This window comes from Xyrauchen texanus, chromosome 44 (assembly GCF_025860055.1).
Source record: "Xyrauchen texanus isolate HMW12.3.18 chromosome 44, RBS_HiC_50CHRs, whole genome shotgun sequence".
NCBI classification, from domain to species: Eukaryota; Metazoa; Chordata; class Actinopteri; order Cypriniformes; family Catostomidae; genus Xyrauchen; species Xyrauchen texanus.
The window spans coordinates 2,129,439-2,157,048 of NC_068319.1; the positions used below are offsets into that span (position 1 = coordinate 2,129,439).

Below are 27,610 nucleotides of genomic sequence, written 5' to 3' on the forward strand. Positions count from 1 at the left end.
CTTTGATATAAAGCATTGTATGTACTGATTCCATTTATATTTTGTAATTTCCCTCCAAAATGTTTGTTTATAGCTGCAAGAAAAGCGATTCGCTGTCAACAGCAATGGAATGACATCCTTGAATGTCATTTATAAACGTTACTAGGCAACCAGTAGTGGGAACTAGCGACTTCACCGGCAGCCACTGGCGACCTGCAGCGACAAAGTCTCTGGCAGTGTGTACGCAGCTTTACCGTTTTCTGCCCCGGACGGCCGCTTGACCACACCCCCGCTGCCACAAGTATTAACAAAATAAATGACTTATTTCACTAAATTTGTAGTGTAGTGAGCTGTCCATGGTGCTGAAATAGCACGAAGCGCAATTCATTATAAACCACCAGAAGATTCAGACACTTTCAATTCCCAAAGAAAATATGTTATTGCTGTTGTTGTTAATTTAATATGAGGAAATTGTTTAAGCTGTTTTTATGTCCGCTGACACATAACACATAGTGCTATTCAGTGCTGAACTGTAGTTGCAAAGGGCGAGGCTTCTCCTAATTCCAAAGCAAAAATAACAGCATTGTTTCAGTTTTTATTAAGGGAATTGTTTGGACTATTTCTACGCTAAGCTGCTGATGCTGAAATTGCACATAATGCATTTAAGGTGTAATCAGAAAATAAACCATATTGATGAATACAAATGGTTTAGCTCTTGAAACGGGCCCCCAGATGCTTATGTCCGCCACTGCCAACGATAATACTACATCTGGCCTCAAGGAGGTAATAGCGACCTGAGAAGGAAATATCAGCTTCCGGCCGAGGTCAACCACCCTAATCCAATCACTTCTAGGTACCAGGATTGATCAGGCTTCCCTCCATGCAGTACCTTGTGCGGTGCCTCCATTCTTAAAATCAATGTACTGCCTCTGAGCAGCATGATGGCATTTGTTTGCCTTTACTCTACACATCTTTAGGATCTCCGCTAGCTTGCACAGGACATAATCATGCCACTATCTGTACCACCTTTGTGCCAAGGCAGTCTTGCACCCCACCAACAGGTGTGGCAGATATGCTCTTGGGGCCTCACATAGGGGACAACTCTCCTCTTTGCCATACTACAGCACAAATTTCCTGGGCTTGGAAGGGTGTCACATGTGGATCTTATTAGAAAGCTTTGTTTGGCCTGGGGTACCTTCTACAGGAAAGCTAGTCCTAAATGTACCCATCACCCATCAGATGTACCCATACTGTCCAGGTGCCCTTGCTGCTGCTGCTGGCTGACTGTTCTAATCATATTCCCTTCCTCTTCCGTCCTATGTAATTCTGCCACTACCATCACTTTTCTATGATGTCTGGAGGCTGCTGACCACAGTTTGGGAGTCATCCACATAGAGGGCCTGCTCTTCTTGACTGGGTTCTTCCAACAATCTCTTAAAGCTTCTATCTTGAAACCACCCTTTTTACAAGCTTCTCTGCTTTCCAAGCACGACCTGTTTGGACCTGGGCTTGACCAGCCCTCACAGACTGGTCTGTTCATTCCTTTAGCTCTAAGATCAGCCTGGTCTTCTCCTGCTTGTAGCCCAGGATGATGGTGGCAGTTCTAAGGCATTTCTTCCAAACAATGTAACATCTGAAAGTCAACGCAGCAAGCCCAGTTACTTCCTTGGCCTTGGTGTCCATCGTAAAGTTCCAACGTGCTTCAAGGCCACCACCATCATCCCCATGCCAAAGAAGTCTTCAGTGTCCTGCCTCAACGACTACCGTCCCGTCGCACTTACACCCATCATCATGAAGTGCTTCAAGAGGCTCATCATGAGGCACATTAAGACCCAGCTGCCCCCTCACTAGACCCACTACAGTTTGTGTATCGTCCAAACCGTTCAACGGACGATGCCATCGCCACAACCCTCCATCTGGCCCTCACCCACCTAGACAATAAGGACTCATACGTTCGAATGCTGTTCATAGATTTCAGCTCAGCATTCAACACAATCATTCCCCAGCACCTGATTGGAAAGCTAAACCTGCTGGGCCTGGACACCTCCCTCTGCAACTGGATCCTGGACTTCCTGACTGGAAGACCTCAGTCAGTCCGGATCGGGAACAGCATATCCACCGCCACCACACTGAGCACTGGGGACCCCCAGGGCTGTGTGCTCAGTCCACTGCTGTTCACTCTGCTGACTCACGACTGTGCAGCAATGCACAGCTCGAATCACATCATCAAGTTTGCCGATGACACGACCGTTGTGGGTCTCATCAGCAAGAACAACGAGTCAGCATACAGAGAGGAGGTGCAGCGGCTGACGAACTGGTGTAGAGCCAACAACCTGTCCCTGAATGTCAACAAAACAAAAGAGATGGTTGTTTACTTTAGGAGAGCACAAGGTGAACACGCCGCTGAACATTGACGGCTGCTCTGTGGAGATCGTCAAGAGCACCAAATTCCTTGGTGTTCATCTGGCGGAGAACCTCACCTGGTCCCTCAACACCAGCTCTATCACCAATAAAGCCCAGCAGCATCTCTACTTTCTTCGAAGGCTGAGGAAAGCACATCTCCTACCCCCCATCCTCACTACATTCTATAGAGGGACTATTGAGAGCATCCTGAGCAGCTGCATCACTGCCTGGTTTGGGACTTGCACCGTTTCGGACCGCAAAGCCCTGCAGAGGATAGTGAGGACAGCTGAGAAGATCATCGGGGTCTCTCTTCCCTCCATCAAAGACATTTACAAAAAACACTGTATCCGCAAAGCAACCAGCATTGTGGACGACCCCACACACCCCTCACACAAACTCTTTACCCTCCTGCCGTCTGGCAAGAGGTACCGAAGCATTCGGGCCCTCACGGCCAGACTGTGTAACAGCTTCTTCCCCCAAGCCATCAGACTCCTCAATACTCAGAGACTGGTTTGACACACACACACGCACGTGTCCTGAGTCGCACTTTAAATTACTGTCACTTTATAACTGTCTGCTACCTCAATAACTGCTATGTGCATAGAACACTATCTCATAGTATGTTATGTGTACGTTTTTAGAAACTGTCATCTTTTTGCACTACTGAGTACTGGTCGGCGCTGCACTGTCTATTGTCCTGTTCATTGTCAGTAATTTGTTGTACTGTCCCGTACTATTCACATGTTTGTACGTGCACTTTATATAGGTATTTTATATAGGTATTTTATTTCGTTGTGTTGTCTCATGTGGTCCTGTGTTTGGTCCTTTGTTGTTTTTATGTAGCACCATGGTCCTGGAGGAACGTTGTCTCATTTTGCTGTGTACTGTACTAACTGTATATGGTTGAAACGACAATAAAAACCACTTGACTTGACTTGCTGGATGATAATCAGTCAGGCTTCAAAAGTGGACACTCCACTGAGACTGCCCTGCTGTCTGTCACTGAGTCGCTCAGACAGGCGAAAGCTGAATCCAGATCATCCGTTCTGATTCTGCTGGACCTTTCTGCTACCTTTGACACAGTCAACCATCAGATCCTACTCTCCACCCTCTCTAAACTGGGCATCACTGGAACTGTGCTTGACTGGTTCAACTCTTATCTCTCAGAAAGGACCTTTGAGGTAGCCTGGAGAGGGGAGGTATCCAAGCCACACCAGTTACTTACTGGGGTACCTCAGGGATCAGTGCTTGGGCCACTTCTCTTCTCCATATACACAACATCACTGGGACCCATCATCCAGTCACATGGTTTCTCTTACCACTGCTACGCTGATGACACGTGGTGGAATGACCTTCCCAACTCAATCCGGGAAGCTAACTCACTCTCTATCTTCAAAAAACCCGCTATAAAACACATCTTCTCCAAAAGCACTTAACTGGTCACTAAAATAAAATAAAAATTATTTAAAAAAAAAATTCTAAAATGATGATAGTGAAACTTTGTAATATGGCACTTTTTGTATCACAGTCTCCCTAAGATGATTCGCTGATGTTTTTGGATAAAAGCGTCTGCCAAATGAATAAATGTAAATGTAAATGTAAGACCTCCTGTGCTGCTTTTCTGCACTGTTCTATATAATACGGTACTTTATTGATCACTGGCCATTTGGATCTGTCATGTGCAAGATTCTTCCATTGGTTATGCATGTCAACATGTTTGCCAGTGTCTTCATCTTGAGTTTGATTAGTCTGGATCGATTTCACAGGTGATCACTCCAGTTTGGGCTAAAATCATCGCAGTCTGTTGCTTGCGCGACTGTCCTGTGTAGCTGCCTGGATCCTGTCTATAGCTCTTAATGTGCCCTTTATGATATTAAGAGAAACTAAAACAGAACACAACAACATATTCTGCCTGTTTTATCATGATGACCTTTATGAAATATATACAAGGTTTATTTTCATCAGGCTTGTGTTTGGTTTTTATTTATCTCATATGCATCACGACATGTTATAGATTCATCGCACGAAAGTTAGTTAGGAGTCGTTTCACTCTGGACAAGTGTTTCACAACTTCATTGTTAGCTGCTATTGTGGCCTTTATCTGTGCTGGCTTGCGTACCATACTGTGGAGTTAATAATAATGTATGGTGGGAAATCAAGTCTTTTGGTGGCCTTGTCAGTGAACCCATTGGTTGTGTTTTTCAACAGCTGTCTGAATCCGGTTCTGTGCTTCTTCATATTCCTCCCCCACAGGTGGTTGCATCGCTGGCTCTGGGACGGACGAGGCTGGCAATGCTGGCTCTGGGACGGACAAGGCTTCCAGCTCGTTGGCCGTGGCAGGCATGGGCGCTGACTCTTTAAGAGGATTCTCAGAAGCGTACATCTCTAAAATTAAATCCATGTACTCTTGCCACGTGTAGTCACCGGTCTCTGGCAGATTTCTTCCATTCATGAGCAAGGAGGCCGATCTGGTACAGCGACTTCAAGTGGGCATCAGAAAATCCTTTGCATCTGGCAATGATATGAGTGTATTCCATTATAGGGAGGTTCGCTCGTGTTAGATAATTTTGTCATCCAATGTATTTAATTTGTTTTGTTGATCTGCAATCCCCGTCACGATACAGCTCAGCTGAGGGAAGAAAGAAATGACACAGACACTCAATGGTATCAAATCACTCTTCAACGTTTATTGTTCAGCATTCAGTTATATGGTCCAGAAAAACCACATTCCACTGGACCCCCACCAATGAAATAGTTCTTTACCTTATATGGGGGTGACATACATGTTTGAGCTACGTGTGAAACGTGAGAGCAGAGACAAAAAAAAAACAGATTCCTTAGAACATCTTTAGAACAGGGAGCAGCTGCCGCTACCCAACAAAAGAAGTTTAAAAGAGGCCTTCATTATTCTACATTACATCACCAGAGGAGTTGATGAGAAATATTAATTATTTCACAGAGACTAAGTACAGCATTGTAGAAAAGGAGTGTCTCGCCATCAAGTGGGTGGTCCTCACTATCCGGTACTTCCTGTTGGGTCGGGCCTTCACCCTCTGCCCAGATAACGCCCCACTCCAATGGCTCCTCCACATGCAAGATACCACTACACGGATCAAATGTTGTAAAGATATTTATGCAAAAACGAAGCCACTCCTGTGTTCCAAATGTGATAAATAATGCACTTTGAAAGAAGAACAATTGTGACAGTCACACTGGAAGATCGTTTCAAACTGAATTCCAATAAAAATAACTCTGAGCACCACAACTTCAAGCTTTTCAAAGCTCTCAGAGTGGATGGTGAAGTCTTTGACAGCAATAGGTCATAGGGGTGATAACTCTGAATGTCAGTGTCCTCTTTGCTCTGCGACGTTATCACTGCTTGAGAAAAGTGTCAATTGCATGACTGCAGCCCTGGTATCTACAGACTCATCTTGTGACCACATCTGTAGAATATCTTCATGAGGAAATTTCCTGTCTTCCTGTCATTTCTTGGATCAGTATCACTTGAGCAGCCAACAAGGTAAGTAAATGTTATCGTAAATGTCTGTGATATTTGACATCTTCATAAATTAGATTTGATTATCTGACTCATTAAAGAAATTTAAGTACAATTTCTATGAATGTATAAATGGAAAATGCAAGATGTACAAATACATGATCATGATGTTTAGAGGTAGGATGCATAAATATGACTCATGGTGTGACATTTGACATGTAATGTGATATTAACAGGATAAACGGGACGCTTTGGACAGCATCAGCTCAATCACAGCGATGAGGAATGATTATTTCTCAGTGATCTCAAATATTCTTCTATCTGACGTTTCTCCTAAGAGTTCCAGGAAATGTCTTTGTTGTGGACCTCCTGTGCTGCGTTTCCCCACTGTTCTTTTTAATAGGGCAATTTATTGATCACTGGCCATTTGGATCTGTCATGTGCAAGATTCTTCCATTGGTTGCATTTGTCAACATGTTTGCCAGTGTCTTCATCTTGAGTTTGATTAGTCTGGATTGGTTTACACAGGTGATCACTCCAGTTTGGGCTAAAAATCATCGCAGTCTGTTGCTTGAGCAACTGTCCTGTGTAGCAGCCTGGGTCATGTCTATAGCTCTTAATGTGCCCTATATGATATTAACAAGAACCATTGTATATGATAACAACACATACTGCCTAGCTTTTGATTATGATGACTTTGAAACATATAGAAAGTTTACTGTCATCAGGTTTGTGTTTGTTTTTTTGATTACTCTCATATGCATCAACAAAAGTTAGGCAGGAGTCGTTTTCACTCTGGACGAGCATTTTGCATCATGTCAGCTGTTATTGTGGCCTTTTTTCTGTGTTGGCTGCCGTACCACACTGTGTATTTGATCGGATATTTGGTGTTTATCAAACTGTCATGGTGGCCATGGTAGACTTGTCCCTTTGGTTGTCTCTTTGGTGTATTTCAACAGCTGTCTGAATCCAGTACTGTATTTTTTCATAGGGTAGGCTATTAAGAAGTTTAAACTTTCATTAAAGTTAAAACATGTTTTTGAAAGAGCTTTCTCTGAGGATGGGACACAAATACCACAATCCACCGAGACACAACAAATGCGATCTTTGTCGTCAGAATAACTTTTGTCAAATCCTCTTCTACACTAGTACAGACTTTGCCGCTGGGCGCTTCCAACAGTGCTCTTGAAAGAGTATATATTTTCTGTTCTAAAAAAAAAAAAAAAAAAAATTTAATTTCTCTAAAAGAGTATACACATTTGCGTTCAACGTCTTTTTAAAGATTTCTTTCAGCCTTTGTGTAGTTCCTGGATGTGGCAGATATCTCTCCGCTTCTGATGGTCATAAGCACTGCCTCAAGTGTCTGGGATTTTGGGAATGCAGCGGGCTCGGTTTCGCTGGATAAATAGAACCACCCGCCAGCCAGCACGCTTGTTTGCTTCTGTCCAGGTCCGACACAAGACTGGGTCGCCCAACGGCCAGTCTGATGTCTCCATCGGGCCGCGTGAGCTGGATGATGATTTCGCCACTGCATCGTAGAGCGTCACAGCGACATCTGATGCGGATGAGTTGACTGGGCTGCCACCTCCGGGTCTGCTCTAGAAGTTCACCAGGCCAAGGCACTAATAGATCTGCACTTGGGAATTCCTGATTCTGATGTGCTGGAAGAAATGCACTTGATGACCGACTTTGCCCCCTGGGTCACAAAGGTCACAGCGCGAGCACTCGGACAAGGGACGCTCACAGTCATGGTCCAGGAACGACATCTGTGGCTGAACCTGGTCCAGATCCGTGACCCTGACAAAGCCCACTTTCTCAACGCCCCGTCTCCCAGTTCGGTTTATTCGGTGATGCCGTTGAAGACTTTGCCCAGCAGTCTTCTGCAGTGAAAAAACAGATGAAGGCGACTCAGCACTTCATGCCTCGTCGCCGTGCCAAAACATGCACCCCGTCTGCTCGCATAGGGCATCCCGCCGCGGGTGCAAACACAAGCATCTCTGCCCCAACCCAGGCCCAGCTCTCAGCCCCAATGTAGAGCTCCCTGCAGGAAGCAGAAGACCCCATTTCATGAACCACTGCTGGACCCAGAAGGCTCCCAAACATTCCTGAGACGATTAAACCAAGGAGTGAGATTGCCGCTACGGAGTTGGTATCTGGACCACTCCATCCCCCGGTGGAGGGCCGGGAGGGATATCTCTTAGGGATGCTGTACCTACATTGTCAGAAAAAAAGAGTGGTTTCCTCACTCCATCAGTCACCTAACTGACGTGACAGGGCACGTCCAGTGGAGAGTGAAGGCTCCACCCCAAGGTGGTCCATCTGATTTGGGAGTGGTTTGGCAAAGCACAGGTAGATCTGTTTGTTTCCTAAGAGACCTCCCACTGCCTGCTCTGGTGCTCCCTAACGGAGGCTCCCTCGGGACAGATGTGCTGGCATACAGCTGGCCCCGGGGGCTGCGCAAGTACACATTTCCCCCAGTGAGCCTACTTGCACAGGTGCTGTGCAATGTTAGGGAGGACAAGGAACAAGTCACTTTGGTGACCCCCTATTGGCCCACCCGGAATTGGTTCTCGGATCTTATGCTCCTCGCGACAGCACCTCTCTGGCAGATTCCCATGAGTAAACACTCTGTCCCCCTCCATCTTGAAGGTTTATGTAGCCGCCATATCAGGTCACCATGACGCAGTGGACGGAAAGTCCTTAGGGACTTCATCAGGTTCCTTAGAGGGGCATGGAGGCAGAACACTCCCAGCCCATGCATGTTCCCCTCATGGGATCTCTCCATGGTCCATTCAGGCCTTTAGAGACACCCTTGTCGAGCCGCTAGAATCAGTCGAGCTCAGTGCCCTCTCCTTGAAGACGGCCTCCCTAATCGTGCTCGCTTTCATCAAGAGGGTTGGGGAACTGCAGGCTTTCTCTGTCAGTGACACTTGCCTGGAGTTCAGTCCTCCTAAGACCTCGATCAGGCTATGTTCCCAAGGTTCCTATAACTCCCTTCAGAGAACAGGTAGTGAACCTGCAGGCGATATGGTACGATATGGTACAGCTTTGCGCACCTGTGTGGACTGCACACAGAGCTCTAGATGTTCTGAGCAGCACTTTGTCTGCTTTTGCGGACAGCAGAAAGGGAACGCTGTCTCCAAACAGAGGTTTTTCCACTAGGTTGTCAATGCCATTGCTGGCCTATTAGACCCAGGCCGCTCCTGCCCCCTTGTGGGTTCCACTTGCACAAGTGCCCTTCACTGAGGTGATCCAGTGTGCTTTTTCTCCCAGGAATTCCCAAACAGACCCACTATGAGAACTAATTAGTCTGTACTGGGAGAGGTGCTCCACAGGTGTCAGTTTTCACGGTAATTCTCTGTGATGTGTTTTCCGTGGCACGGCCCCCTTCTCTGTCGGTGGGCCTGCGTCTCCCTTGGGCAGTCCCTGCTGCCCCTTGGTCACTGTGCTTGTAGTAACTCCTCCCTTGCTAGGTAGGACCTACCACCGTGCAACTTCCAGGTGTGGCTTGAAAACCCATGTGATGTATTTGTCACATTAACCTCCCCCAGCCTGGGCAGGATGTGGTCTCCGCAGGGTCTATTCCCACTGAAAGAATAGGAGCTGGAAAAGAAAACCCTCCCCGATTACATATTATAGCGTTAAGATGGCCCCATAGAGAGAGAAAAGTCTGCGGCTGGTGCGGCCTGCTCCCATGCTTGGCACGCCGCTTGTACCCCCTCAACGGGTGCTGTAACCTAAAACGTTTTATAACGAAATTTCTATGGGGCATTGGGGAAGGATACATGCAGCCTGCTACTCCAGCATGCAACTGCATCAGCAGCTCATGTAACACGGTTCAGTGTCATGCTGTTATTGGATAGGGACCCCTAGTGTCGCTTCAATCAACACAACATCGAGTGAGCGACAGAAGGTGAACGTCTAGGTTACTATTGTAACCTCCGTTCCCCGATGGAGGGAATGAGACGTTGTGTTGATTGAACAACTGTAACGGCCAAAACCTTATTCTCGGCTCCTCAGTGCAAAACCTGAATGAACAGATGCAAGCCCTGCTCCTTTTATACCCGTATGTCCAGCAAAATCTGCAAAATCTGTCCGCCAATTTCTAATTGGCCTTTTCTGACACTTTACTCAAAGTACTGCAGATATATTGCAAATACTGCATGTACAGTAAAGTTAACTTTTTATATCAGTGAAAACCATTAAAATGCATATTGTGTTTTACATATATAGCCATATGTGAAATTTCACTTTGGGAAATGTTATAAAGATAATTATGCAAAAACAAAGTCAATCCTGTGTTCCAAACGTCATAAATAATGCCTAAGGAGGGCACTTCGAAGGGAGAACAATTGTGACAATCACACTGGAAGATCGTTTCAAACTGAACTTCCAATAAAAATAACTTTGAGCACCAAAACTTCAAGCTTCTCAAAGCTCTCAGAGTGGATGGTGAAGTCTTTGAAAGCAATAGGTCATAGGAGTGATAAGTCTGAATAAAACACACCTCAGCTGTTGAAATCAATGATGTTGACACCACAAACTAACAAGGAACTGTTTCTAACCACAGGTGGAGAACTGTAGTTCCAACCACACAACTTTGCAACACAGTTTGTGAATGTTCGTTGAAACTACTGTTTCAGGAAACACAAAATCGTTGAACTATGTTGCGACCATAGTTGTCTAACGATAGTTTTGGGAAACGCACACCTGAATGATAATAATGTGTTGAATTGTTTGATAGTAGTAAATGTGACTATGACTGTGATACTTTAAACTTATAATATCTCAGAGTATCATGATGTATTCTAGTGTTTATGTTTCAGTCTTGAGTTTGGCTGTGAGAGGAAATGAGATGATGTAATGTGTTTCTACAGACTCATCTTGTGACTTTCAGAATTTCTTCATGGGTAATCGGTATTTAGAGGTCTTCCTGTCATTTCTTGGATCAGTATCACTTGAGAAATCAACAAGGTAAGTAAATGGTATCATAAATGACCAAGATATTTGACTTCTTAAATTATATTTAATTTTATGACTCAGTAAATAAATGTAAGTATGTATGAATGGAAAATGTAAGATGTATAAATACATGATTATGATGTTTAAAGGTAGGACACATAAATATGACTCATGATGTGACATTTGACATGTAATGTGATATTAACAGGATAAACAGGATGCTTAAGAACATCAGCTCAATCACAGCGATGGAGAATGATTACATCTCAGTGATTTCTCAGATCTTCTTCTATCTGACGTTTCTCCTCGGAGTTCCAGGAAATGTCTTTGTTGTGTACATCGCTGGAATGAAGATGAAGAGGACCGTTAATACAATATGGTTCCTTAATCTAGCGATTGCAGACCTCCTGTGCTGCCTTTCTACACTGGTCTTTATAATAGGGGACTCTATTGGCAATAACTGTGAATTAGGATCTGTCGTGTGCAAGATTTTTCCTTTGGTTGCATTTGTCACCGTGTTTGCCAGTGTCTTCATCTTGAGTTTGATTAGTCTGGATCGGTTTACACAGGTGATCACTCCAGTTTGGGCTAAAAATCATCGCAGTCTGTTGCATTTTTTCTGTGTTGGCTGCCGTATCACATTGTGTATTTGATCTGGATGTTTGGTGTGAATGAAAGTGTCCAGGTGGCTGACAGACTTGTCCCATTGGTCATCTCTTTGGCGTATTTCAACAGCTGTCTGAATCCAGTTCTGTATTTTTTCATAGGGCAGGATATTAAGGAGAAGTTTAAACTTTCATTAAAGTTAAAACATGTTTTTGAAAGAGCTTTCTCTGAGGAGGAGACACAAATATCACAATCCACCGAGACACAACAAATACAATCATTATAGTTTGATTATAACTCATTTCTTTATTGTCTTTTCTGATGAATCAGTTTTTCTTCTTTGCCCCATTATTTGCTTTTATAAGTGTATCAGATGTTAAGAAATTAAATAATGAATCATACAAGTACAAGTCACCAAATGAATAAATAAGAAGCTTATTCTAGTGTGTTTCAATATTAGGAAGTGTGTCTGGTCCACTCTCCTTCTTTTCATTTCAGTGAATATATGAATTTGATCATTAATATGAAAAAACACTTTTTGTATAATATTTATCAGTACTTTATTAGTGATATATTCCCTCACATGGTCTCTATTGTGAAGTCTTAAAACAAATGGAGATATTAAACTCCCCCAAAACTGCTCTCATGTATAATGCAAATGTTCAACATAAATACAGCTTTTACTGTTTTGCTTTTTATCACATTTATTTCAGTAATTTTATAATTTTGCTGTTAAATATTTTCTATTTTCTCTTTTTAATGTTGCTATGCAGTTATCAGAAGTGAGTGATGTATAAAATGTGTTAGAAATGTTAATTTTCAATTTTTTTTATGACCTTTAAACCTTTTAATTATTAAAGAGATTATTCACTATTATTAGTGTAAATCATATTTAACCAAATTTTCAGAATTATCTGCTTCATGAAAGTGGTTTTACTGGCGACCTGTCCAGGGTGTCCCCCGCCTTTCGCCCAATGTTAGCTGGGATAGGCTCCAGCCCCCCGCGACCCTGTACACAGGATAAGCGGTTGACGATGGATGGATGGATGAAAGTGGTTTTCTATGTGAATGTTGCATTTATATAGCACTTTTTCTTATACTACACTCAAAGCACTTTACACAGTGAACTCTCCTCAAGTGTGAAGCCACATGGATGATGCCATAGTTCAGCAGTAGGCTCACTACACACCAGCTGTTGGTGGAGAGGAGAGAGTGGACTGATACAGCAAATAAATGGATGCCATGATGGATAAATGCCAATGGGGGGAATTTGGCAAGGACACTGGGGTTACACCCCCTACTATTTACGAGAAGTGCCCTGGGATTTTTAATGACGACTGGGTGTTAGAGTTTAACGTCTCATCCTTTTTATAGTATAGTGGCCCCGTCACTATACTGGGGCATTAGGACCCACACAGACCACAGGGTGAGTCATGTGCGGATAGCCACAGTGTAAAAGCAGGAAGCAGGTAGTACTGATGCTTACAGCTTACAAATAAGCTCAGATGAAGTTCATGACGTGTTTACTGATGGCATGTGGTCATGCTAAAAACTAAATAATGAATTAAAGGAACATTCTGTGTCTTAAATGTAAGGCTCCAGTGTCTATATATTCATATGCCCAAATCTGCTCTCCTATTTAATGCAGAATTTGCCACTCATCATTGAACTGTTTAATGTTGTCAATACACAGGTACCAGATGATAGCTTGAAAGAGCTGTGTGAATGAAAGATGCTCTACAAATGGAAATTATACGAAAGAATGAAGTTTTTATGATCAGGTAACATTTAAATGACCAATTTTGCTTCATAATACATTTTCTTTTTTTTTTTTTACCCAATAGAATATTTCATTGTGTTAAATTGACCCAAATGTCCAGGAAGGCTTTATGAATAAAATGTTTATTACAGTGTAGGCATAACGAGATCCCTGCAGACAATTGTTGGGTCCTCAGGCTGGAACAAAAAGTAGAACTGTAATGTTTCTATTATTTTTATTATTAGTTTTAAATTTAAATAAGTTTATTTATTTCTATTAGTTTTATATTATTTAAACTTATATTTGTGAGTTGTTAGTTTGCAGTTTACTGTAAATGTAATAAAATTAACGTGTACCACAAAATAACATTTGAACAAACATATCTTTTTTATTGCAATTTGTTCATTAGTTGCATTCAAAAACAAGTATACAGTGCAGTCCAGTTCACCAAGGAGTGGTGGTGGCATAGTGGGCTAAAGTACATAACTGGTAATCAGAAGGTTGCTGGTTCGATCCCCACAACCACCACCATTGTGTCATTGAGTAAGACACTTAACTCCAGGTTGCTCCAGGGGAATTGTCCTTGTAATAAGTGCAATGTAAGTCACTTTGGATAAAAGCTTCTGCCAAATACATAAATGTTGATAAATGACCAACAAATTACTACCATTATGATCAAGCTCTTTTATTGAATAATTCCAAATGACTCACTAACTGACAAGTTATCATTTTGATTCAGTCTGATGAATCTTTTACTGTAAATAAAACAGTAATAATAACAGAAACTAGCCACAGCCTTTTCTCTCTGTTTTCTCTTCACAGAGTATTTAGTTATTCGGCTGGGCCCATTTAGCGCTCATTATATGCACTGGGGAAGATGTTCTTTTCCTTTCCTATTCTTTCAGGGGGAAAAGACCCCATGGTCACCACATCCTGCCCTGAAGGGGAGGTAAAAATGTGGGAAAAGCCGCACATGGAAGAGGCGCGGCGGCAGGTCCAGCGACTGGGGCAGAGAGGGCTTTGCCCTAGGGAGATGCGGGTCTACCGATAGGGAGACCATACCACGGAAGATACATCACAGTGGGGTTACTGAGGTAACCAGCCCATGTGGAGCACCAACCCCAGTACAGGACATGTTAGCACACGTACTGGGTCCGACTACAAATTCCTCTGCCAAATTTGTGAGCCAGAGGGTTGTGAAGGTATTGGGTGTTGCCCAGCCTGCTGCTCTGCAGATGTCTGCTAAAGAGGTGCCATTAACCAGTGCCCACGAGTATGCCACACCCTTTGCAGAGTGTGCTTGTATTCCCAAAGGGGTGGGCATGGCCTGGGCCTGGAATGCCAATGTGATGGCATCCACGATCCAGTGGGAAAGCCTCCGTTTGGAGAAAGTGTTCCCTTTCTGCTGTCCACCAAAGCAGGAAAAGAGCTGCTCAGAGCTTTTGCATGCGATCCAAGTAGATGTGCAAAGCACGCACCGGACACGGCAACAATAAGGCTGGGTCTGCCTCCTCCCGGAGCAGTGCTTGCAGGCTCACCACCTGATCCCTAAAAGGGGTCATGGAAACCTTGGGCACATTGCCCAGTTGCGGTCACAGGATCACGTGAGAGTCTTCCGGACCGAACTCCAGGCATGTTTGGCTGACAGAGAATGCTTGCATGTCCCTGACTCGCTTGATGGAAGTGAGTGAAGTCAGGAGGGCAGTCTCAACGACCGCCTTCAACTCAACTAAATCTAGGGTCTCGAACGGGGCTCTCAGAAGGTCCAGAAGGACCACGGAGAGGTCCCATGAGGGAAAGAGGCGCGGCCTAGGAGGGTTCAGCCTCCTGGTGCCTCTCAGGCACCTGATGATCAAGTCTTACCTAAGACTTACCTTCCATTGTGTTGTGGTGTGCCGCTATAGCAGCAATGTACAGCTTCAAGGTGGAGGGTGAAAGCCGCCCCTCCAACTTCTCCTGCAGGAAGGAAATCACTGACCCGACTGCACATCTCTGGGGGTCATCACTTTGGCAAGAACACCAATTCACGAACACACGCCACTTAAGGGCATACAACTGCCTTGTGGAGGGAGCCCTGGCCTGAGTGATCGTTTTTACCACCGTGGGCGGTAGACCAATGAATTTTCCATATCCCGTCCAGGGACCAGACATGGAGGTTTCAGAGGTCTGGGTACGGGTGCCAGATGTGCCCCGTCCCTGAGATAAGAGTTCCTCCCTCAGGGGAATTTGCCAGGGAGGTGCTGTCACGAGGAGCGTGAAGTCCGAGAACCAAGTCTGGGTGGGCAAGTACGGTGCCACGAGGGTGACTTGCTCCTCGTTTGCTTTCTCCCAATGGCTCCGAGATGCGTGCAGGAAATGGCTGCTAGTGGGGAATTGTGATGTTGGGAAAGTCACAGGAGGAAGCTGTCCAGCTTGCGGAGGACCATTTGGTGGCATACCTGGGGGCGGAAGATCCCTCCTCTCTCTCTCTTCCCCCTTCCCCTGTGTGTTCCCCCTCCCCTCTCACTCTGCTCTCTCCCCAGAGCCCGTTCCTGCCCTGTGGAGTGGAGGCGAGGCGCTGCACCACTGCAGCCCATTCCCCGCGCAAGGTGGTGGAGACCCCCCACCGCTACAGTGTCCTGCTGCTCTCCTCCACAGGTGGAAGTGTTCGCAGATGCAGGTGCGGGCATGGCGTCTTGGCCGGCCTGCTGGAGTTGCGGGGATCCGGGACATTTCCGGGATCAATGCACGGTGATAGAGCTGGGGATGGTGGTCCGGATCCCTGACACCGGGCATACATGATGAGCCGGGCATACCGGATACCTGTATGGGTCAAGGGGGTACTCACCAAGTACCACAAATACCCTGTGGTGACCCTTGCGATTCAATTTCAAAGAACAAAACATAGAGTGGAGGCCACAGTTCGTTCTCATCTCACTGATGATGGCCAATTTGTGACACTTTCGTTTGGTTTGTTTGGTGCCCTGGATACGTTTCAGCATCTCATGGACCGTATCCTCAGACCGCATGCAGCTTACACCGCTGCCTATTTAGATGACATTATCGTTTACAGTAATGATACAGCATCACATACAGCATCTGAGGGCGGTCTGGCTGTTACTCAAACCTCCTGGTTTTACATGTAATGTGATATTAACAGGATAAACGGGATGCTTTGGACAGCATCAGCTCAATCATAGTAATGGAGAATGATTATAAAAGTTCACTCCAGTTTGGGCTAAAATCATCGCAGTCTGTTGCTTGTTCGACTGTCCTATGTAGCGGCCTGGATCCTGTCTATAGCTCTTAATGTGCCCTTTATGATATTAAGAAGAACCATTGAATATGGTAACATCAAATACTGCATAGTGCTTGATGATGACTTTGAAACATATAGAAATTTGACTATCATCAGCTTTGTGTTTGGTTTTATGATTCCTCTCATATGCATCATCACATGTTATGGATTCATTGCACGAAAGTTGGGCAGGAGTCGTTTTCACTCTGGACGAGCGTTTCGCATAATGTCGGCTGTTATTGAGGCATTTTTTCTGTGTTGGCTGCCGTATCACATTGTGTATTTGATCTGGATATTTGGTGTTCATCAAAGTGTCATGTTTGCCAGTAGACTTGTCCTATTGTTCATCTCTTTGGCGTATTTCAACAGCTGTCTGAATCCAGTTCTGTATTTTTTCATAGGGCAGGATATTAAGGAGAAGTTTAAACTTTCATTAAAGTTAAAACATGTTTTTGAAAGAGCTTTCTCTGAGGAGGAGATACAAATACCACAATCCACCGAGACACAAATAAATACAATCATTGTAGTTTAAAAAGTAAATAATTTATTCAGTCTTTTCTGATTAATAAATCTTTCATCAGAATAACTTTTGCCAAATCCTCGTCTACACAACTTTCTTTAAGAAAAACTCTTTTGCCATATTTATTTTCTTTTCAAAACTATCACATATGGCAATCTGAAATGCCTGATGTGTAAAATGAACTGATGTAAAATGATCAAATATAACAGGTTGTGTATTCTAGCACTATTAGGAAGTGTGTCTGGTGTCCTGTGCATTTCATTTAGATTTATTTAAAGTATCAATAAGTCATTTTTCACGTTTAGATTAAAAATATATTCTTCAGGTAACTGCATATAATCATGGTGTAAAATATACTGTGTAAAAACATCTGCAGTGTAACGTGGAGAATATAGAGAAGAAATTTGGCAAAAAATTTATGAGAAAGAAAATATATATATTGAAGCTTCTGTTATTTTTTCAACGATTACATTTTATATGATAAAGAATTGTTTATGTCTGTTAAAATGAACTGGTTCATGGAAGTTTGTGTTCCTTCATGTTAATTGGGACATTCTACAAAATCCATAAAACTTTATTTTTTTTGCTTTTATGTTCTTTAGTGGACTGTCCCCAGAACTGTGTCTCTGACATCTCATTGATGTATAAGCTGTTTCCGATTAAATGTCACAATTTGTTGAAAATTAATTTTAAACAACCTTTTCATTAAATCATTAGCTTAATTATACCAAATACTATTATAAAAATATAATAAATAAATAAACAAATACATCCTTACTTTAACATTTCTGAAATCACAAGTTCACTGTTAATTACGGAGCACAACACATTATCACAGCACCACTCAATTCCAAAATATTCATTGCACCAATTAACCAGTAAAAATGTCAATCAATAACAATTCGCCATTTCACAATTTTTTGGAAACCAATACAAGATCTTGACCCCGTTTCTGATCTATTCTGTTCCTCCTAGTTCCACAATTAGGGACATAAATATAAAAAAATACCATTACAGTATCCTCAAATCTAGCCTTAACCTTCAAGAAACATCCTTTTACAATTTCATCAACTTCATCGGATATCGGAATTACATTCTTGGAAAATAAATTAGCAACATCTCCATTAATGGAGGATTTATGACTAAAATGACTCGACCGTTCCTCTCTCTCTTCCAATCCACCTCATTTCTAATGTCACTATGTGTTTCTTGTACAAACATGACATCAACAGACTTTTGACTTGTGAATTCAAACAACATCATCCTTTTCTGAACATCTTTAGCTCCATTTAAATGAAGACTTCCCATTTTAAACTGATTCATTTTGTTATTCAGATTTGGAAAAAAATTACACAAATCAACAAATGACCTAAAGTGAAATAATTAAACTGTGACATCCCTGTCATCATTACAGTTTTACTTTTTGAGCTTGTTTAAATATTTCTGTAAACGAGAGACCTCATGTTCAGAAAAGACCTTCTTTTATGAAATATCTCTTTCTTTCACAAACTGTGCACAGTCAGGGAAATAATCTTCAACACACTCCCTTTAGCCCCTTTATTTCCTTCAGAAACAGGCTAATATCCTCAACTTTGTACAGTACATATCTACATGTTCATTTTGAGAGCATAGAGAAGCATTGAAACACACAGAAAGACTAGAATCTGAATCATCATTACTATCTGAAAACCCCACAATCTTCTTTAACTTGTTTACTTGTTTTAGCACCTGGAATTCTGAAGATTGGCAAATCCAAATCACATTCGTCAGTCAATTTCCTTTCTTCATTTCCAAGTTCCTCATCCTGCTCTAAAGATACCGGAGATGAAACACTTTGTGACTGAATTTCAGCAGTTTCTGTCACTAAACATTCTTCCACAGTATCCACAGGAGGAGAGGCGGGTGTTGTGTCGAAGTCTGATTCCCCCTAGCCCCGCCCCCATTCAAACGACGAGAGAAGCGCGCGTTCCATAAAAGCTCGCCCCCGAGATACTCTGCTCGTACCACTGAGGTTCTACGGAGAGCGCGAAGGCTCAAAACTAGAGTTATTAACGAACTTTATCTGTGAAATATTGTATTCGAGAAATGAAAGGCAAATTTCATAACTGTCTAGTTATATTTTGGAAAAGGGGTAACAAGAAACTATGTTTGATGCATTTTATATGTGTTATTGTACATAACTACCTACTGTTATTTCTATCAATATATAATATCATATTTGTTTTATTTTGAATATTGTAGATATTATTCTATTGGAATAAATGCACGCTCACTCACGTAACTGTGAGTTTATAGGCTAAATATGCAATTGTTCTTAAATATTTCTTTTTCACCTTTGCGAAGCTTTTTTTTTTTTTTTTTTTAACGCAATTGCGTGATTTGGCCACAAGAGAGCTCCGTTTTCCACTTTATTTCAGCTAACAAGTACATAGGGCAGGATATTAAGGAGAAGTTTAAACTTTCATTAAAGTTAAAACATGTTTTTGAAAGAGCTTTCTCTGAGGAGGAGACACAAATATCACAATCCACCGATGAACAACAAATACAATCATTGTAGTTTGAAAAGTAAATAATTTATTCAGTCTTTTCTGATTAATGAACCTTTCACCAGAATAACTTTTGCCAAATCCTCTTCTACACAATTTTCTTTAAGAAAAACTCTTTTGCCATATTTTTTCCCACAAGTCTGATCAATTAGAAAAGAAATAACACACTATTCCAGAACAGTTTGAAGGTCTGTACCAAGTTTGGTGGATGTAGCTTAAACACTCTTGGAGGTGTTCATGTTAGAAGTTTTGGTCTTGGTTTAGGGATTTTGAAAAAGATCACATTTGTTTTAATGTCCTATGTTTACATGTTTGTAATGGCATTATCAATGTGAGTGATTGTATTATTCTGTCTGGAACGCTACATCAGTAAATGATTCAAGACACTTAAGTTATGGTTAAAGAATATTACACTGATGCATAATGCCATGCTTTCTTTGGAAGAGTGCAAGTGTTTTCAGTATTTTAGGATGATTTTCATTCATCCCACTGATAATTCATTCTAAACACTTAAAATCCCTTACACCCTTTAAGCATTTCCTAATTGCTCATCTCTCATCCTCTCCATCATGTGCTGGTTCTGAAATTGAAGCCTCTGAACCCACTCCTCACGCAACCTGCAAAGAACACATGCAGTATTTAAGATGAAATTTTTACCACACTGATGTCTCTCTGACACAGGAAATTATTCACAGCCACAAGCTGCACATGCAACAGCACATAAACCAAACCTGCTGATCTGTTTCTGTGGCTTTAGGTGCCAAATTGTCCAAACTGTCTGTCACTTTATGTTACTAGTTTTACAGTTCATGAACAAATCATGATACTATGAAACTCTGACATTCTCACAATTCTATCTTTATTTCATGCAAACACAAGATATGAAGTTGCAATAATCTGATTATAACAATAATCAATTGCAAGAAATAAAGTTGCAGGTTTTTAAATGTCACATATTCCCTGTTGTCTTTTGTTTCTGTGACGAGGCAAGGTCAGGGAGCAGATCATGTGGGCGGCCAGAAGACCAAAGAAACCGGAGCAGATCAGGCGGATGGCCAGGAGAATAAGGGGACCAGAGCCGATCAGGCGGGCGTCCAGGAGACCAAGGGGACCAGTGCCGATCAGGGGGATGCCAGGAGACCAAGGGGACCAGAGTAGATCCAGGGTGCCACCAGGAGACCAAGGGGATGACCTCAAGTTGGGGTCAGGAGGCCTGAGAACCGGACATGAGGCCTGGGAGGCGATGAGGGGGCAGAGCCGTGGAAGGGAGTACAGGCAGAAACTGGGGAACAGAAGCCTTTCCTCTTTTCCTCCTTCTCCGGATGACCGAAGTTGGCAACGCTGGCTCTGGGATGGATGAGGCTGGCAACGCTGGCTCTGGGATGGATGAGGCTTCCAGCCCGTTGGCCATGGCAGGCGTGGGCGTTGGCTCATTGGCAGTGGCAGGCATGGGCCCTGGCTTGTTGGCCGTGGCAGGCGTGGGCACTGACTCTTAAAGAGGATTCTCAGAAGCATCTCTAAAATGAAATCCACGTACTCTTCCCACGTGTAGTCACCGGTCTCTGGCAATTCCTTCCATTCATGAGCAAAGAGGATGATCTGGTACAGGGACTTCAAGTGGGCATCAGCTAATCCTGTGCATCTGGCAATGATGCTGAACAGACGAGTGTATTCAACTATAGGGAGTTGAATACACAACAACAACAAAAACAATAATAATGTGCAATTCAATTGTGCACCAGAGCATTCCATTTGAATTAGACCACTTGAATTTAATGTCATTTTGCTAGAGACTGCAAAAGCGTTTGCTTATTTTTTCCCCACCAACCAGGCTTATTTCTCCACTACCTTGACCCTTTAGGGCAGGGGTGGGGAACGTCAGGCCTCAGGGCCATCTAAGGCCCACAAGGCCATTTGAGATATAATTTGAAAAGCAAAAAAATAGCCTTGCACAATTGACAAACCTTTTAGTGTTTTTCTTCGTACGTGAGCACGTAACAGAATGCGTACATCAATTTCAATCAGAATTTGCAAGCAACTGTATGGCCTGTGAATAATTTAGTAAATGTTCGAATGGCCCTTAATGGGAAAAAGGTTCCCCACCCTTGCTTTGGGAGCTCAGTAAGCCCTGAACCGCACAGTGAAAAAAAAATTCAGTAGGTGAACAAAATTTGTAAGTTTTTTTTTAGGTGTTTAGTGGCTTCCTGAGCCTATGTCCTACAAAACAATATCTCAAAAAAAAATTATCTCTCAATTGTTTTTCTCTCTAATTTTTCCCCCTCTCTGAAATCAGTGAACTCTTTGGAGTGAAGCGTTATCTTCAACCACGGCACCGTGTAGAGTTAAAGGAAGATGCAGAGCTGATTGAGGAAATGGTGTACGCTTTGTGTTCAAACAACGTCCAGCTGTCTGATTGGTATTTTTGTGGTGCGATCTGGCACGCATGCAGTGGATAAAGTCACACAATAGCCCTTACATTATAAGCATTATATTTAAGGGATGCAAATTTCGCAATTCTTCCTCTCATTTCACAGACCAAAGGACAACCAGACAGTTGAACGTTGTTTGAACACGAAGTGTACACCGTTTCCCTCAAGAATCTCTGCATCTTCCTTTAGCACTGAAAACAGAGTGAGATGTGTCACAAAGGTCAAAGACATCTATCTAGCGCATGTTTATATGGGCCAACAAATTAAAAAAACAACAGATTACTGCCCAATTATGCTCTCATAAATAATGTTTTTTGAGCAAGGAACATCATTTCTTTGACCCTTTACTGTTTTTTTTTATAATATTGATATCAGTCAAAGTTTAAATTAGAATCCTGATTGTTTAATGTTCATTAAACATTCGATTGACTTCTAATTAAAACGATTTACTAATAAAAATTATTTATTATGATTATTAGTAGTGAAATTAATATAGAATGTTTCCTGGGCTAATGTTTGCTAATGGGAGCTTTTTCTAGAATCAGACTGTTTAAAATGTGCCAATGACTCCACTCACTAAACATAAAATACAGATGATTGTCATGTCATTGTCTTTGTAAACTTTGCACTACTGTCCTGAAGATATCCCTCCGGCGCAGTAGCATTTTGTGCAATCTCATAGCCGAGTGCTGTAAGGCTCTCGGTTGACGAGAAACTGACACTCAGGTTGTCATATTTGTCACTTTGACCGTGTACACTAGCCATTAGGGTTGCACGGTATACCGGTGCTACGGTAGTATCGTGATACTAAAGCTTCAAAATACTGCCGGTGCCACAGCATTTTTGAAACAGAGGTTTAATTGTACATGCAAGAAGGCCGACTACAAGAACATTGCAACACTACAAGAAGTAGTCCAGTCTAGAGATAACAAGAGCCTGGTAGCATGCTCGTATAGGATGGGTCCTATCTTTAAGATGTTGTAGGTGGTAGGTAATGTTAACCTGGTCAAACACAACACACAATTTCCTGGCCAACTTGAATGGTGCTATTGTTGATGAGCCATACTGGAGGGCGTTTTCCGAACAACCACATAACCTACTGCGTAACCACCATAGTACGATTCATCGTTAGAGAAACTAACTTGCTACTCACGAGTGTTTCCCAAAACCCTTGTAACTATGTTGCACATCCATCATTCGAACCACGTTGGTTCAACAATGTAGAGCTGTTGTTAATGACTTTACTCTGGGGGTGGAGTAATAAATTCTGCAGATCAAATGGATATAAAATTATAACAGCTTATTAACATGGAGAGAAAGTCGTTTATTGTGGAAAACCGGCTTAAGACATGAAATTGACATTTACGTTTATATGCACTTTGTAAGTGGCATACTCTTTACTACAGTATACAAGCGGTTCGGTCAGTAAGCAGCTCCACAGCAACGTTATTTCCCCACTACGCTGCTGTAAATAACGAATATGTTATCTGAGGACTATTTCTGTTATTTTCTGTTCTCCGTTATTTCACGTTATTTTCACATGCCCCTCTTTTGCTGGTGTGTTTCATTGTGACCTCTCTGAGCTGCATTATTGTGGTTCCCCTTCTGTCACTCACTCGACGTTGTGTTGATATAGTGTTGATATATACTAGGGGTCACTCTTAGGAGATCCAAAACACCTTCAAATCTTAGAAAAAAAGTGGAATTTGCATGCCACACCCCCGGTCATACGGGTATAAAAGGAGAAGGAATGCTCACTCTCATTCAGAATTTTTCTTCGGAGCCGAGCGGTGGTGTTTCAGCGAGATGAATACTACTGCTGTTCCATTCACCTCTGAAAGAAACATATGCTGTTGGATATTCGGCACATTCCAGCAGCTTTCTCTCCTTCTGCATGATTAGTGCAGATTATGCCCCTGGGCGCTTCGACAGCGCTACTAAAAGAGTATATATTTCCGCTAAAAGAGAATAATACCTCTTTAAGAGCAAACACATTGACGTGAATGTCTTTTTAAGGGCGGCTTCCAGTTTCGTTCGCATACTCAACGACCTCGACAATTGGCTGATTATAGCACAAGGACCTGGTGCTCACGGACCTGAGCAGTCTAGGGCTTCGGGCCAACAAAAGAGCAAAATATTCCCGGTCAGAGCATCTCTTTTCTTATTTTTTACATTTATATTTTATGCATTTGGGAGACGCTTTTATCCAAAGCGACTTACAGTACACTTATTTACTTCTGATTAGCAGTTATGTGCTTTGCCCAGCAGTCTTCAGCAGTGAAAAAACAGATGAAGGCGACTCAGCGCTTCATGTCTCATCGCCATGCCAAAACACGCACCTCGTCTGCTCGCAAAGGGCACCCCCCTGCGGGTGCAAACACAAGCAGCTCTGCCCCAACCTGGGCCCAGCTCTCAGCCCCAGCGTAGAGCTACCCGCAAGAAGGAGACGCCCTCATCTCATGAACCACTGCTGGACCCAGAAGGCTTCCAAGCATTCCTGGGATGATTAAACCAAAGCGTGAGATGGCAGCTACAGAGTTGGTAGCACGCAACTGCCTGCTCGCACCTGCATCAGCAGCTCATGTAACACGGTTCAGTGTCATGCTGTTATTGGATAGGGACCCCTAGTGTCGCTTTAATCAACACAACGTCGAGTGAGCGACAGAAGGTGAACGTCTAGGTTACTATTGTAACCTCCGTTCCCCGATGGAGGGAATGAGAAGTTGTGTTGATTGAACAACTGTAACGGCCAAAACCTTATTCTCGGCTCCTCAGTGCAAAACCTGAATGAACAGATGCAAGCCCTGCTCCTTTTATACCCGTATGTCCGGGGGAGGTTCATGCAAAATCTCTCCACCAATTTCTATTTGGCCTTTTCTATTCTAAAGTTCAGAGGTAAACGAGGCCTTCAAGAAAGACCCCTAGTGTCACTTCAATCGACACGTCTCGTTCCCTCCATTGTACAACGGAGGTTACAATAGTAACCTTGACGTTTTACATACATGAAAATGTAATATTTGGAAATATGTAAATGAGTGAATTTTAAACATAGAATTTTCTGACACTTTACTCAAAGTACTGCAGATATGTTGCAAATGCTGTATGTGCAGTACAGTTAACTTTTTTATATCAGTGAAAACCATTAAAATGCATATTGTGTATTACATATAGAGCCATATGTAAAATTTCACTTTGGGAAATGTTATAAAGATAATTATGCAAAAAAGTCAATCCTGTGTTCCAAACATCATAAATAATGCCTAAGGAGGGCACTTCGAAGGGAGAACAATTGTGACAGTCACACTGGAAGATCGTTTCAAACTGAACTTCCAATAAAAATAACTTTGAGCACCAAAACTTCAAGATTCTCAAAGCTCTCAGAGTTGATGGTGAGGTATCTGAAAGAAATAGGTCATAGGGGTGATAAGTCTGAATAAAACACACCTCAGCTGTTGAAATCAATGATGTTGACACCACAAACTAACAAGGAACTGTTTCTAACCACAGGTGGATAACTGTAGTTCCAATCACACAACTTTGCAACACAGTTTGTGAATGTTCATTGAAACTACCGTTTCAGGAAACACAAAATCGTTGAACTATGTTGGTAATGATGGAACTTGCGACCATAGTTGTCTAACGATAGTTTTGGGAAACGCACACCTGAATGATAATAATGTGTTGAATTGTTTGATAGTAGTAAATGTGACTATGACTGTGATAGTTTAAACTTTTAATAACTCAGAGTATCATGATGCATTCTAGTGTTTATGTTTCAGTCTTGAGTTTGGCTGTGAGAGGAAATGAGATGAAAAAAAATGTGTTTCTACAGACTCATCTTGTGACCACATATGCAGAATTTCTTCATGGGTAATCAGTATTTAGAGGTCTTCCTGTCATTTCTTGGATCAGTATCACTTGAGCAGCCAACAAGGTAAGTAAATGGTATCATAAATGTCAGAGATATTTGACATCTTCATAAATTATATTTGATTAATTTTAAGAAATTTAAGTACAAATTCTATGTATGCACGAATGGAAAATGTAAGATGTATAAATACATGATTATGATGTTTAAAGGTAGGACACATAAATATGACTCATGATGTGACATTTGACATGTAATGTGATATTAAGAGGATAAACGGGACGGTTTGGACAGCATTAGCTCAATCACAGTGATGGAGAATGATTATAAAAGTTTGGAAAACACAATAAAAGTGATTTCTCAGATCTTCTTCTATCTGACGTTTCTCCTCGGAGTTCCAGGAAATGTCTTTGTTGTGTACATCGCTGGAATGAAGATGAAGAGGACCGTTAATACGATATGGTTCCTTAATCTAGCGTTTGCAGACCTCCTGTGCTGCCTTTCCACACTGTTCTATATAATATGGTACTTTAATAATCACTGGCCATTTGGATCTTTCATGTGCAAGATTATTCCATTGGTTATGTATGTCAGCATGTTTGCCAGTGTCTTCATCTTGAGTAGTCTGGATCGGTTTACACAGGTGATCACTCCAGTTTGGGCTAAAAATCATCGCAGTCTGTTGCTTGTTCGACTGTCCTGTGCAGCGGCCTGGATCCTGTCTATAGCTCTTAATGTGCCCTTTATGATATTAACAAGAACCATTGAATATGATAACATCACACACTGCGTAGTGTTTGATTATGACTTTGAAACATATAGAAAGTTTACTGTCATCAGCTTTGTGTTTGGTTTTATGATTCCTCTCATATGCATCATCACATGTTATGGATTCATTGCACGAAAGTTGGGCAGGAGTCGTTTTCACTCTGGACGAGCGTTTCGCATCATGTCGGCTGTTATTGTGGCATTTTTTCTGTGTTTGCTGCCGTATCACATTGTGTATTTGATCAGGATGTTTGGTGTTCATCAAAGTGTCATGTTTGCCAGTAGATTTGTCCCATTGACCGTCTGTTTGGCGTTTTTCAACAGCTGTCTGAATCCAGTTCTGTATTTTTTCATAGGGCAGGATATTAAGGAGAAGTTTAAACTTTCATTAAAGTTAAAACATGTTTTTAAAAGAGCTTTCTCTGAGGAGGAGACACAAATATCACAATCCACCGAGACACAACAAATACAATCATTTTAACTATTTCCTTGTTTAAATATTTAAAAATGTAATGAAAATATGACTCTGTATTATTGTTGTTGCAAATCATATATTCACCCAAAATAAAGTTTCTTGCTAATGTGATAATTCTCTAAAATATACAGATAAAAATTATTCAGGGGGGAAAGATCGAGAAACAAATGGACGTGAGCAGGTTGCAGTAAATCTGAATAAACAGTCCTAATATACAGTCTGTAATATTCTCTTGTGAATAATAGTTTCAAGATCCACAAATCAATGTCAAGTCGACTCTGGACATCTTCTGCTGTACTCTAGTTAGGGCATATCTATTAGACAATGAAAAATTGCACACGGGTAGAAAATATTATAGATTATTCACTTATCCCAACCTTGATAAACTTTACACACTTATTTGTGCATTTATTCAGTGTTTATAAACTTACATCAGTTCTTAACCATCTTTCTGACTAACTTTAAACTGATAGAGAGATTCATTTTTTATTTTTATTAAAACATTATCTTAATTACACACAC

The 27,610-nt window shown here is 42.1% G+C and overlaps 1 protein-coding gene and 2 pseudogenes across 1 annotated transcript; all 3 read left to right on the forward strand.

Moving 5' to 3' along the window:
• LOC127636327 (C3a anaphylatoxin chemotactic receptor-like) overlaps window positions 1-4,943 on the forward strand; it is a 16,753-nt pseudogene extending 11,810 nt beyond the window's left edge.
• Window positions 4,944-5,558: 615 nt separating this feature from the next.
• Window positions 5,559-7,000, forward strand: LOC127636328 (C3a anaphylatoxin chemotactic receptor-like; annotated as a pseudogene).
• Window positions 7,001-7,548: 548 nt separating this feature from the next.
• On the forward strand, window positions 7,549-27,094 carry LOC127636329 (C3a anaphylatoxin chemotactic receptor-like). Its single transcript, XM_052116785.1, has 4 exons — window positions 7,549-7,725; window positions 10,776-10,852; window positions 11,049-11,409; window positions 26,489-27,094. Exons 1-4 carry the CDS (start codon window positions 7,549-7,551, stop codon window positions 27,092-27,094), a joined length of 1,221 nt encoding a protein of 406 aa, XP_051972745.1.
• The last annotated feature ends 516 nt before the right edge of the window (window positions 27,095-27,610 follow it).

Excerpts from the sequence above, each read along its gene's own strand:
- LOC127636329 (XM_052116785.1), top strand. The coding sequence starts at position 7,549 with ATGCACTTGATGACCGACTTTGCCCCCTGGGTCACAAAGGTCACAGCG. Across the intron at positions 7,726-10,775 it reads CTCCCAGTTCGGTTTATTCG|AATTTCTTCATGGGTAATCG; the intron begins GTGATGCCGTTG and ends TGTGACTTTCAG. Across the intron at positions 11,410-26,488 it reads GTCTGGATCGGTTTACACAG|GTGATCACTCCAGTTTGGGC; the intron begins GTGATCACTCCA and ends CGGTTTACACAG.